Genomic DNA, 11,203 nt, shown 5'->3' on the forward strand with positions numbered 1-11,203 from the left:
CGGAAAACGTCTTGCACAAACCGCCTCGAGCAATGTTCCTGTGTGTGTGAGAGTAGGTGGACGAGGCGTTGCGACACACACACACACACACTGCTGGCGTTGTGCACAGCCCCCCCCCCCCCCCCCCCCCCCTGCGCACGCTGCTAGAGGGCAAACACGGCCCCGTGCATTTCAAGGACCCACGACACCTGTGTGTCAGAGATGAGTCAGGGCGCCGCTCCGACGAGACGAGGGTTCTTCCCTGAACTAAATGCGGAGAGGGAAGTGGAACCAGAAGTAGAGGTTTTTTTTCGGTCCCCCCGGGTCATCGGATCGCGAAAGCCACGGGTTCTGGAGTACGTTCAGAGGGCGGTTATCATCTACTCACCTGGTCGATCTCCCGTACAGGACAAAGACCAAGCAGTTAAGCGTTGACCCATTGTGTCCTTAGTCATTACAGCTGGAGCAAAGGAGTAACCAGTCAGTTAAAATGTGCAAAAGTCGTTCAAATCTGGAACATCTGTATGAACAGAAGGCCAAAGGTTCGCCACTTCACAGATGTTCAACTGATTCAACTGGTGCTTGACTTAAGGTCATCAGGACTTTCACAGGGGCTCACAGGACAAACTGCGCTCTCCTCTGTGCCGGAAGGTGTGTTCATGCGCTTCAGACGCACGGGAGTTTCTTGGTGTCTTTGGGCCCTCAAGTCACAAGAGCAGCGGCGTCCTCTTCCGTGATTGGTTGCGGGAATTTCTCTTGACTAAACGCGCTAAAGACACATGGTGCAAATGTGACATTTTTTGGTATCAGTTTTTGCCAGTCATATGTCGTTCAGAACCTGACATAATCCTGCAGAACCAGTCAAAAAAAAAAACCCATTTAAGGAACACTCTCAGAAACACTGGCTTTGACCTTTTCTTGCGTCGCCCAGCGGTTTTCCAGCGGCAACACGTGGCCCGCAGATGGGTTGTTTCCTTTTAACATCGTCGTCGTCCCTCTGGTTGATCGAAGGTGGCGTGCAGGAACTACCGAGCAGCAGTTCCCCCTCTCTCGGGTGGGTGGGAGATTGGATGTGGAAATGTTCCGAATCATCAGACAGACTCATCTCAAGTAAAGTGTAACAGAGCGCGTTGCTCTCGGGGAGAAAAAAAAGAAGAAAAAAAACACAATAACGTGACAGTCGCTTTGGGTCATCAGAATTGGATAAGTGAAGAGTGGAAATTGCTTTACTCAACCGCACATAACACCAATCCGTGGATCTCGTCTGCCGGGTGGTTTCAGCCTGAATAATCCATCCCTCAACCTTCAGCCCTTCTGGGACAGCGCGGTTACTCGGCTGTGTTCCTCTGCGGCTCTGTTTTTCCGTCGCAATGTAGATGTTCCTCTGCACATAAAGAGTGTTTTGGTAAATAACAACCCCAAATGGGGACACTGGCTGCGTGTTATGTGGATGCAGGCGACTGGATCAGGACTATGCAATGTTGGATACCTCTGACCTTTGCTTAATAATAGATGCACCTTTTGACTGAAGCCAAATGAAGACAAGAACAACACGGAGAATCCCAGAGTTGGAAAAGCCTTGATTTTGCCCTTAACACGAGAGAGGCTACTTTCATCAGGTTTGTACAGACAATCTCACAAGGTCTTTGTATGATAATAATAATCACTGTGAGCCCCTTGATTTCCCTTTCAGCTTCTGTGGAATTTACCATGAGAACTAATTAATGATGATCACTGAAACAAATGGCCTTTAGAAGCTCTCAGGAGTGCAAACTCAGGTTGTGTGAAGAAAAGGTAAAACCACTATTCTACACGATGCTGTAATGCATCCCGAAATAGTCATATTTTACACCTTTTCACTGGGCAGAGACCTTGTGTTGTAACACAGTCGCGGAAAAATATTAAATGAGGGGAGGTTCTCATCAACAGTGATTTAAGTGATGAAGTAAAATCAACATGGATATGTAAAACAAAATGAACATTGATATGGATAAATGAATGTTATTTATTTTCTATATTTACAGTTAAGACGGTCCAGTTCTACTATTATAGCCAGGTACAATCCTCCAAATTCACTAAAAAAATCATTAAAAACAACCCTCATTTTTTTACTTTTCACTAATGTCTATACAGATTTTACTTGCACCATTGTGGCCTCACTAAGCTTACAGGAGACACATCTGGGCCGTTACCATAGTTTCTTTGTGATCCCAAGTGTAATTTAGAAGGACCATCATCCCAAAAGCACGTTACACAACACGCTCCACGGAGGCCAATTTCTGTCAACCAGGTTGACGTCGTAATGAAGGATCGCATTGAAAGAGCATCGATGCAATGAAAAAGCTAAAATGCTGTCTTTATCCAATATGTAGATGACAAAAAAACCATTACCGTGAAGAATCCATTAGAACTTATTACTTTTATTCTAAACTGAGATATTTCCACTCCTCCAATTCTCTTTTAGCTCATTCTCGTGCTGTTTTTTTTGGGGGGGGCTTTGGTGCTGATCTGGTTGGAGCTTCTCAGTCCGGCCGAAGGGAGGAATCTGAACGCCGGCAGCAAGGCGAGAGAACCACAGCTGACCACAGTGACGTCCACCTACACCCGCGTCGCTGCGGGGGGGAATGAGCCATCAATGGGGCCTCAGTGTGAATGCGTGTGTGGGAGGGGGGGAGAAACCTACGCTTGTCAGTTGCAGCTGTAGCCACGAGCATTTAAGAGACAGGCTTTTTTTTTAAATCCCGACAGTTAAAATACACACTGTAGGGTTTTTATGCTTTGCAATATTACACCTACCTTATGAATTTAAAGGGGCTTATTGATCGTATTGACACGTTGCAGGTTGTTTGTTCTAATCTAAACCCGCCTCAGATCCGACACCCTGCACTTTTACAACGGGGGTAACTCATTGGACGCCGTCTACTTACCAGTGAGGTGAGGGGTGCTACGGGGGCGGGAGGGGGGGGGGGGGTGTCATGGTGGACCCAGGAGCTGACACGGAGACCGCAGAGTGTGTGAAGGAATGGGTTTTTAATGGGAAATGGTTGCCAGGGGAAAAGGAGTCAGATGATATCTGTAGGACGGGGTGGCTGAGGAGAGGGCTGCTGACTTGTAGAGCGAGGAGGAGGAGGGGGGGGGGGGGGGGGGGCGGAGGTGGAAGTGTTTGATTGTCTGATTGTAGGGCAGGTGCCGGTGATACCCCCCCCCCCCCCCCCACACACACACACAGGGAGACACAAAAAAGCCAGGGGTTCAGACTACATTCTTTTACAACAAAGCGTGCTGGTTTTTCTCCCAGTTTTCCTCCACCAGCTGCAACAATTAGAATTCAACTGAACCACAAAAATGGTGGAACAACCCAGAACGATAGCTGCTCCGCTGTGCATATTACAGAGAGGATTTCCATTTGTTAAAATCTCAATTTCAACGCTGCTCTGCCCATTAAATCGCGGCGCTGCGTATCGCTAACCGTGCGACACGTTGACCCGGTTGCTACGCCTCTCTTATGCTGACCCGCTGACAGTTTCAATTAAGCGGCTCATTTTGCTCCTAGCAAAGCTCCCCCCCCCACTCCACACAGACACACACACACAGTGTCATTTTACCCTAAATCAAATGACAACTTTGACCAAGTGTGTCAAAAAAAAGTTGAACAACAATAATCTCATGATTTTTTATACATGAAAGCTTCTGATGGCTCTGAGCTGGTGGGAACGTCGGGGGGGGTGGGACGCCTAAAGGGTTCAAAGACGGTATGTGGACGAGGACTTGGCGCCGCTTGCGTAACGTGTCCAGTCGTCACTTCGATTTTTTTTTCGGTCCGCATCCCACCGAGGAGCAGAGACGTTGGACTAACAAAGGCAAACACAAAGCCTGTCAGATCCTAACAGAGGACTTTCATCTCATTCCTGCACTTTAAGAATCCTCTCTCCTTCTCTTTCAGCCTCCTTCGCTCGCTAACAAGGTTTTTTTTACCAGGACATGTTCTGTCGGCTCAGCTCAGCAAACAGAAAGCAAACATCTCCCTGCTTCGTCACCCAGTCGCACGAGGTCGGGTTATTAAGGTCACACGATGAAGGGATGAGAATAAGAGGACAGAGGGATTTGCTGTGCCTTCCTCCTCCACGGCCTGGTGAACCATGTGACTCTGGGACACAATGAAAAAAAAAAAGGGCTGCGCCGGGCTTCGGTCGAGAGCCCAGAGACACGGCGACGATGCGCGCCCTGACACGTGCGAGGAAGGCCGCGATACCCGCCCCGCGGGGGTCAGACGCGTGGAGAGAGGGGAGCGGCGAGTCGTCACAGTCTCCCAAAAAAACAAAAGCGAAAGGAAGCAAGTGGAGTTTAACGGAGAGCAACGATGGTGCACGTTCAGGGGATAACGCACGACCCACTGATGGACCGCCAAATTATGTTGGTTCTCGTTCATTTGTTCAATGAATAAATGAGATATAAATGACACAGCAAACAGAATTCACTATGAGCCTTCAGAGGCGGGGGGGGGCTGCTGATGGACTCTTGCATCCATTAAAGGCCATAAGAAAGAGATTTATTGTCGCTGGATAGGTTGAAAACCAAAAAGGCGGTCCTGCAAAAGCTTGGAAGCATCCCATGACAGTGTCCCCTTGCTGTGTAAGTTACTGTCACTGTGCAGTTCTACTCTCTCTTTTGTCCACACAGAAAATATTAAGCTGCAGGCAGTTTAGGCAGATTAGCATTCAAAAAGGCGTCAAAAGGCAATCTAATGTTTTGAAGCTTCGATTTCTATAGAGAATTACCAGATTGACCAGTTTTAATATGTTGGTGCTGGTGCAAGGCCAATAGAGTCTGTCCCCTAACACCATGTGACACCATGACATTCCTTTATTGGGGAGGATTGCCGGGAAGAAACTCCTAATCAAACTGCTGGGTCCAAAATGTTTTAAAATGCCATTGAGGGTGGTGTAATCGCACCGTAGATGTGGTTTCATTGACGTTTAGTCTTTTTTTGTTTTAGAAGGCCCTTCTCCAAGGCTGTATCCAGTCGTCTTTGTACATTCGCGGCTTCCACCTGTTTCCAGAATTTGTGCTGATGCTGAGCCCACTTGCAGCTGTCATTTGTAGCTTCGAAATTAACATACAGTGGGAGAAAAGAATAAATCTTTTAATCTAACTCTCCGACAGGGAGCAAATGCGCCTTTATCCCAAAATGTCAAACTACCACATTTAATTGCTCAAAGAAGTCGTACGCATGTCCACGTACAGCTTTGCTGCATTTTCTTTCTCTTTTTTTTTTTTTTTTAGATTTGAAAAGTATGCCAACCATATCGCAAAGATTCAGAAGCGAAAAAACAGAGAGTGAGCCTCGAAGCAAAGGGACAATCCCCCGAGATCTCTGTAAGAAAGAAAGAGGTGTGTGAGATGGAGAGAAAACGCAGGCAGAAGGGGAGGGAGGGAGGGAAAGGGAGGGAAAGGGTTTGCCTCCAGCCTCGGCACAGAGGAGGATCAAAGGTTTGTGCTCTGCATCTCAATGGACACCCGCTCCCCAATACTGATGAGCCGTTCACGGGCCGCACGTCTTCCGGGGGAAACAAGTGGTCGTCGCGTGGAAATTCGACGGGGACTTCGCTCGCCCCGTGTTGTTCCACCGCACAAAATATCCAGGTGCGGTTTTACTTAATGACGTTTTCTCGTGGTATACTAAACAATTTCATTTGTAAAAAGACGGCGGTTCTGAAAAACAGTCTCATTTTTGTACTTTAAACCATTTCAGAGTCGCATTAAAAGCAGTGGATTTACCAACGTGACCCGTGAGAGGACTTTACTCAGCCTTTCATAACCACAGCTGTGTGTTGTGCACACATCCTCGGCCGTTTTTTGTGCGCTACTTAATGCAAACCAACGCTCTACTTAAGCTGCCGCGTTAATAGAGGGAGCTCCAGAGATGCGGCGCGAAGCGCGAGATCATCTCGTGTTCTGCACGCTGACCGGCAAACTAAACAGCACTACAAGAATAAAACATCTGTAATAGGAAAAGGCCGTTTGTGGCAGTCGTTGTTGTGTGCCGGGGTCTCAGAATCCATATCTACCTTTGCTGCAGGAATAATGGTGCAACAAAAAAAAAAAATCCATGGGCATTCAACGGCTCGGTCATTTTTACAGCCGACACTGGCAATCATTTCAATTTCACTTTGGGCCCAAATGGTGGAAAGTTACGAGAAATGGATTATAAAACAAAAGCCAGTTTCTGTTGAGGAAAACATGAAAGTAAACAACACTGTGTTCATTGTTTGTGCAACCGTCCAGCAATGTATTATTAAAGATGAAAAAGGTCACATGACACGACTTTGTACTCCTTTTAAGGGAGATACACGCATGGGACACTGCGGTGAGGTTGCTTGAATGGTGTTGATTTCCTGTCAAAAGGTAACCTTTAACCTTTCGACGTTGCGCCGACAAAACAGCAGGCCGACTGCTACTTTAACCTCTGATTCGTCCCAGATTATGAAGAGTCGTTACTGTAATTTCATCCACATCTCTCTCTCTTTTCATCCACATGGTACGTGGGTATCCTCTGTGAATGTGGCTGTAAAGTGAAAGCCACCCACTCATCCGGCAGAAGGAGAAGGAGAATCTGCGGTGCCACAAAGGCATCTCTCCCTCAGCTATGAATCTTTCATGTGGAGGATAAACATAGATCCAACATGAACGGTTAAAGATGTGGGCTACGTTTTTTTTTCTTCGGTTTTTGATACCTTCCGCTTGCTGATCTGGTGACACAAAAGCGAAGGAACCCAGTTTTAATTGAAGACAGAAGGCCATGTTCGTTTCACACTGTGAATGATTTAGAATAAATCGAGAACAGATTTTAAAATATCAACTAATAAATAAAATGAACGGATGCGGTTGATGAGAGTGCTACTTGAGTAAAGACCCGTGTCATGTCCACATTCATGTCTCTAATGCTGTAACCTTCCTGTAAAATTGGGTGTATTCTCCAAGCACCAACGGTTTTTTAACATTTTGACATCATCTCTCATTAGTTTGTGTTTTTCTGTCGCAGATGGTTGTAAAATCCTCTGGTGAGACACTCACCACCTCCAGTGGGATTCTGTCCCTTCTAACTCGAGAGCCTATTAATTGTCCGCAATTATCCATTGCGAGCGCGGCATCCGTCAGAAGTATCTCTCCTCGTCCCGCGTGGATAGAAATGCCACGTCGGTAAAAGGTTGACTGCCACATTCGCTGTTTATTGAACAGCGGGGGGGGGGGGGGGGGGGGGGGGGTGCGCGCAGTCTGAATATCCCATCGCAGGTTTTGAAACTGAACACGTAGGCCTGGTCACAAACCCCCGCCTGATTTCCATCCCATGATTTTTTGAAGAGAGCCATTTGCATACAGGTAAAGGTCATGAAGGCAGTGCCTCGTATGGGTTCTATTGATGGAAACAGAACAGTCGTGAGAGTAAAGAAAATGAGACATTTGTAAACTAGCTTGTTTGATTACTCTGTGTTTAAAGTGTGCTGTTCTGTAACAATGTGGGGGGGGGGGGGGGGGGGATCGTCCGCTGTTCCCTCGGTGCATTCAAATTCTTTAGTGCAAATTTCAATAAAAAGAAAAGTACAGGAAAAAAAAAAAACAGACGCGAAAGAAAATCATAAGGCAACAATTATAAATATATCAAAAATAGTCATTAGAGAACTATCTTTGTTACAAAAATGGTACAAAAGCTTTGTCCTGAACCAGTGAGAGCGACATGTTTTTCAGTTCCTCTACTGATTTCACAGCCTTGTATCCCAGCTGGTGAAGTACTTTTTGACAAACACTCTGTGTGTACTCGACCATGTCGTAAGAAAGTTTCAAGCGCCAACTCTCGGCGTTCGCCGCCGAGTCCCTGACGGTGCCGAACTTGTGTTTGGCCGAGGGCTCGCTGCTGCCCCGGGTGTTTGCGTGTATCCACTCTTCCACGTTTTTATCCAAAGGCAGCCCCAGATAGTCGTACATCTCCTTGGTCTTGAGCAGCGGATTCCTGGCCAGGTCCTCGTAGCGCACCAACATGTATTTCCCTCTGAGCCAGTAAGGGTGGCCCAGGCCGGTGGAGACGGAGCTCAGGAAGTCTTCGCAGACGACCGTGAGCTGGCTCAAGTCCAGGTTGTAGGGCCGCCGCCCCGTGGCCCTCCAAATGCGCCACAGGCGGTAGGTGTCCCTGAAGGTCTCGATCCGCGACGACAGGATGCCGCGCGGGTCCCTGACCAGCTGGATCACTTTGATGTTCAGCCGCGGGTCCTCCACCAGGGCGCGCAGGTCGCCGATCTCCGGCACCCGCACGATCTTGATCGCCACGTGCCGCCTCTCGCGGCAGGCCTCCGTCGCCGAGGTCATGTTCAGGGCGGCGCACTTCTTCACGCAGTCGCCCTCTTCGACGTTGACGTCGGCGGGGCCGAAGGCGTCGCACACGGGCTGCTGGCACAGCGCCCGGCTGGCGCCGCGCCGGAACAGCTTGTCCGTGGTGTGGTTGGCGGGCGTCGGCTTGATGTAGCTCTCCAGGAAGTAGAGGTCGCAGCCGTACAGGCTGCGCAGGAGGTCCCGGCTGGCGCCCAGCATCACGCGGCGGTCGGCCGCGTTGCGGCTGTGCGACAGGCGCGGGATCAGCGTGGTCTGGACGTGGTAGAGGGGCTCGAACAGGTAGAACACCTCCTGGTGCTGGTTGAGCAGCTGGCCGACGAAGGAGGAGCCGCTCCGGGTGGTGGCCAGCACCAGGATGTGCGTTTTGCGAGTGGCGTTGACGGAGAAGTAAGGGTAGTCGTCGCAGCCCCCGCCGCCCGCCGCTCCCCGCTCAAAGGGGGGTTCGGTCTCCTGGCCCCCGAGGCCGCAGTTCTGGGGGCTGGGCAGAGGGCACAGCTGGAAAGGCTTGGAGGTGAGGGTCCGGATGGCCGTGTACTGGATGGCGATGGAGGCCAAGGCCAGTAGAATCACTGCCTTCCAGGAACATTGCATGGCTGAACCACTTCATTTAGACAAAGAGGTCCATGCCAGCTTCACCCTGCAAACAAGACGACAAGTGTCTTTTTTTTGTTCTGCGAAATGAGTCATTTTGTGATTTCATTAGGCTTTCTGGGTACGTGAACATTTTTCTAAATGCTTCTACCGAGACAGGATCCCTTCCCGCCCTCCAATTGTGGATATTACATATTTGACAGTGCAATTGGACACATGCAGTGGACAGTGGACAGAGGAGAATGCTACAATGACATCTCATTTGAATATGCCAATTAAGTTTGGGACCGCTTGAATTGTGATTGATTTTAGAACAGAGGGTGAGTCACCCGTGTTTTTTTTATTTTTTTATACGAGGGCTATAATTTATTTATGATTGTCGGTACAAAAGATTTTCAATCACATTTGCAGTAACTTTGAAGGCAAGGTTGAAGATGTCCAGAATAAAATGTCAGACTCAAGAGTCCTGTGAATTAATCAGTTATTTGTCTCCCTTCACTCCTTCGTTTGCTCCAACCTGATTTTTTTTTTGAAGATGAAGACAGATGAAGAGGAGAGTTCTGAGCTCTAACTTATAACTCACATCCAATCAGCTGACTCTGGTAAAGCATGTACAGCAATCATGGAGACTGAACAGGCCGCATTCAGGGACTAAAAATGAAACTTTTGCACCAATGTTTTGACATAGCTTTTCTGTGTATTGCAAATGAACTATTCTGGTTGTCTCTCTGTAGCATTTATAGGTAAGAAATGCATCAGCACATGCTATATAATTATTATTGTGGACATATAATACTTTAAGTACACTATACTGCAGACTACTGCAGTAAAACACAATGCATCCAGGCTGGTTTTCTGTCTGCTCCGGCATCAGTCTTAATTTAACTCAAGGACTGTGTTCGGCCTGATTGGAGAGTCTGAGCATTGTGCTGTATCCCACTTGTTCATCAGGGAGAAGAAAAGACCAGCACAGGTAAGGTAAACAACATTTAAAGCTTCACTGCCAATGTCACATCAAGGGGAAATGAGGCTGAAAGTGTAGAATCAGATAAATAACCTGTCCCATTCAGAGTGATATTTTATATTGGTCAGAAGACAATTTTGAGCTTCACTTACCGGTTGCCTTGCTGCGTGGAGCGCGGATGGTGTAAGTGGAATAAAAGGCTCTCCATCATCACTCCAGCAGACCTGTAAGGTCCAAAAAGAGACGATGCATCAGGAGATATCTCTTCTGACTCCCAAACAGCGTGGAGGAAGGCTACTGTTGAAAAAATAAAAAAGATAAATAAATATCCTCCCACTGTGTTTTTTCACTGACGGAACGGACGCGCTCGATGGTGCCGAACAAAACCCCGCGAGCGGGTTCGGAGAGCGTCACGGCGCTCTTCTCGTGCACATTTTGAGTGAAACGGGATAACGAAATTGCCCGCCGTGCTGCAGCGGGGACACGTAAGGCTCCCACGACAAGGCATCTGTCCGCGATGCAGACATCCTCCCCCCCTACCCCCTCGTTCACCGCGATGAGACACGTGAACGCACCACGCGCCAGCCGCAAGTGTTTCAACAATTCGTTAAAAAAAAACAAAAAAAAACACACACAATCTAAAGATGGAGCGCAGTGAATTGATGGAGTGACGTCGCGCTAACTCTCTTGTACCTTGTCGGTAGTTGTAGTGTTCTCATGGTGCGCTGCTCGTCCACGGATCACCGCTGTGTGTGTGTGTGTTGTTTTTCCTTTAGTCCTCAAACGTTTTCCACCCCTCGGGTTTGGAGAGAAATAAATGCGCCTGGCGGAGCCGTATGTAACGGAGGGTGGGGGGGGGGGGGGGCGGCGGTCGGCGTAGGATCCAGCGAGACAATTGGGAATGAATTTATTAAAAAAAGGATAAATAAAAAAAAAAAGTGGTCGAGGGAGGCAGGAGCGGCTGTTTGACCGCGGAGGCGCCGGTCGGTGAGGAGAGAAAAGCAGGCGGCGGCGGAGCTCCTCTGTGGGTGATGGAGGAGGCTGTGAGTGTGTGAGGTAGCTGCTGCACAAGGAGCGACTGTCTGGACCACCCTAGACCCCTCCCCCTTTCCACCTGCCTCCCCCCTCTCTCTCTCTCTCTCTCTCTCTCTCTCTCTCACACACGAACATCATCCTCTTCAGTCTCCCGTCCGCCACATCACACTCACATGCCGCCCCCCCCCTCCCCACCCCCACCCCTCTCATCCCAGCATTTCCATCAACCCTTTTCTATTCATTCGGTTT

At 48.6% G+C, this 11,203-nt stretch overlaps 1 protein-coding gene across 2 annotated transcripts; it reads right to left on the reverse strand.

Annotated features, from left to right (window-relative positions):
* Positions 1-7,507: 7,507 nt before the first annotated feature.
* On the reverse strand, positions 7,508-10,776 carry chst1 (carbohydrate (keratan sulfate Gal-6) sulfotransferase 1). Of its 2 annotated transcripts, XM_037456142.2 has the most exons (3): positions 10,613-10,776; positions 10,072-10,143; positions 7,508-9,001 (listed from the first exon to the last, which is right to left on the reverse strand). In XM_037456142.2, exon 3 carries the CDS (start codon positions 8,953-8,955, stop codon positions 7,669-7,671), a length of 1,287 nt encoding a protein of 428 aa, XP_037312039.2. In that variant the 5' UTR covers positions 8,956-9,001; positions 10,072-10,143; positions 10,613-10,776; the 3' UTR covers positions 7,508-7,668. The 2 variants fall into 2 exon arrangements, with proteins under 2 accessions (XP_037312039.2, XP_062417847.1); XM_062561863.1 differs by lacking the exon at positions 10,613-10,776 and having other exon boundaries at positions 10,072-10,591.
* Positions 10,777-11,203: the final 427 nt, after the last annotated feature.

Source organism: Pungitius pungitius, chromosome 4 (assembly GCF_949316345.1).
Source record: "Pungitius pungitius chromosome 4, fPunPun2.1, whole genome shotgun sequence".
NCBI lineage: Eukaryota > Metazoa > Chordata > Actinopteri > Perciformes > Gasterosteidae > Pungitius > Pungitius pungitius.

Coding starts and splice junctions, on each gene's coding strand:
- chst1 (XM_037456142.2), bottom strand. CDS start 8,955: ATGCAATGTTCCTGGAAGGCAGTGATTCTACTGGCCTTGGCCTCCATC.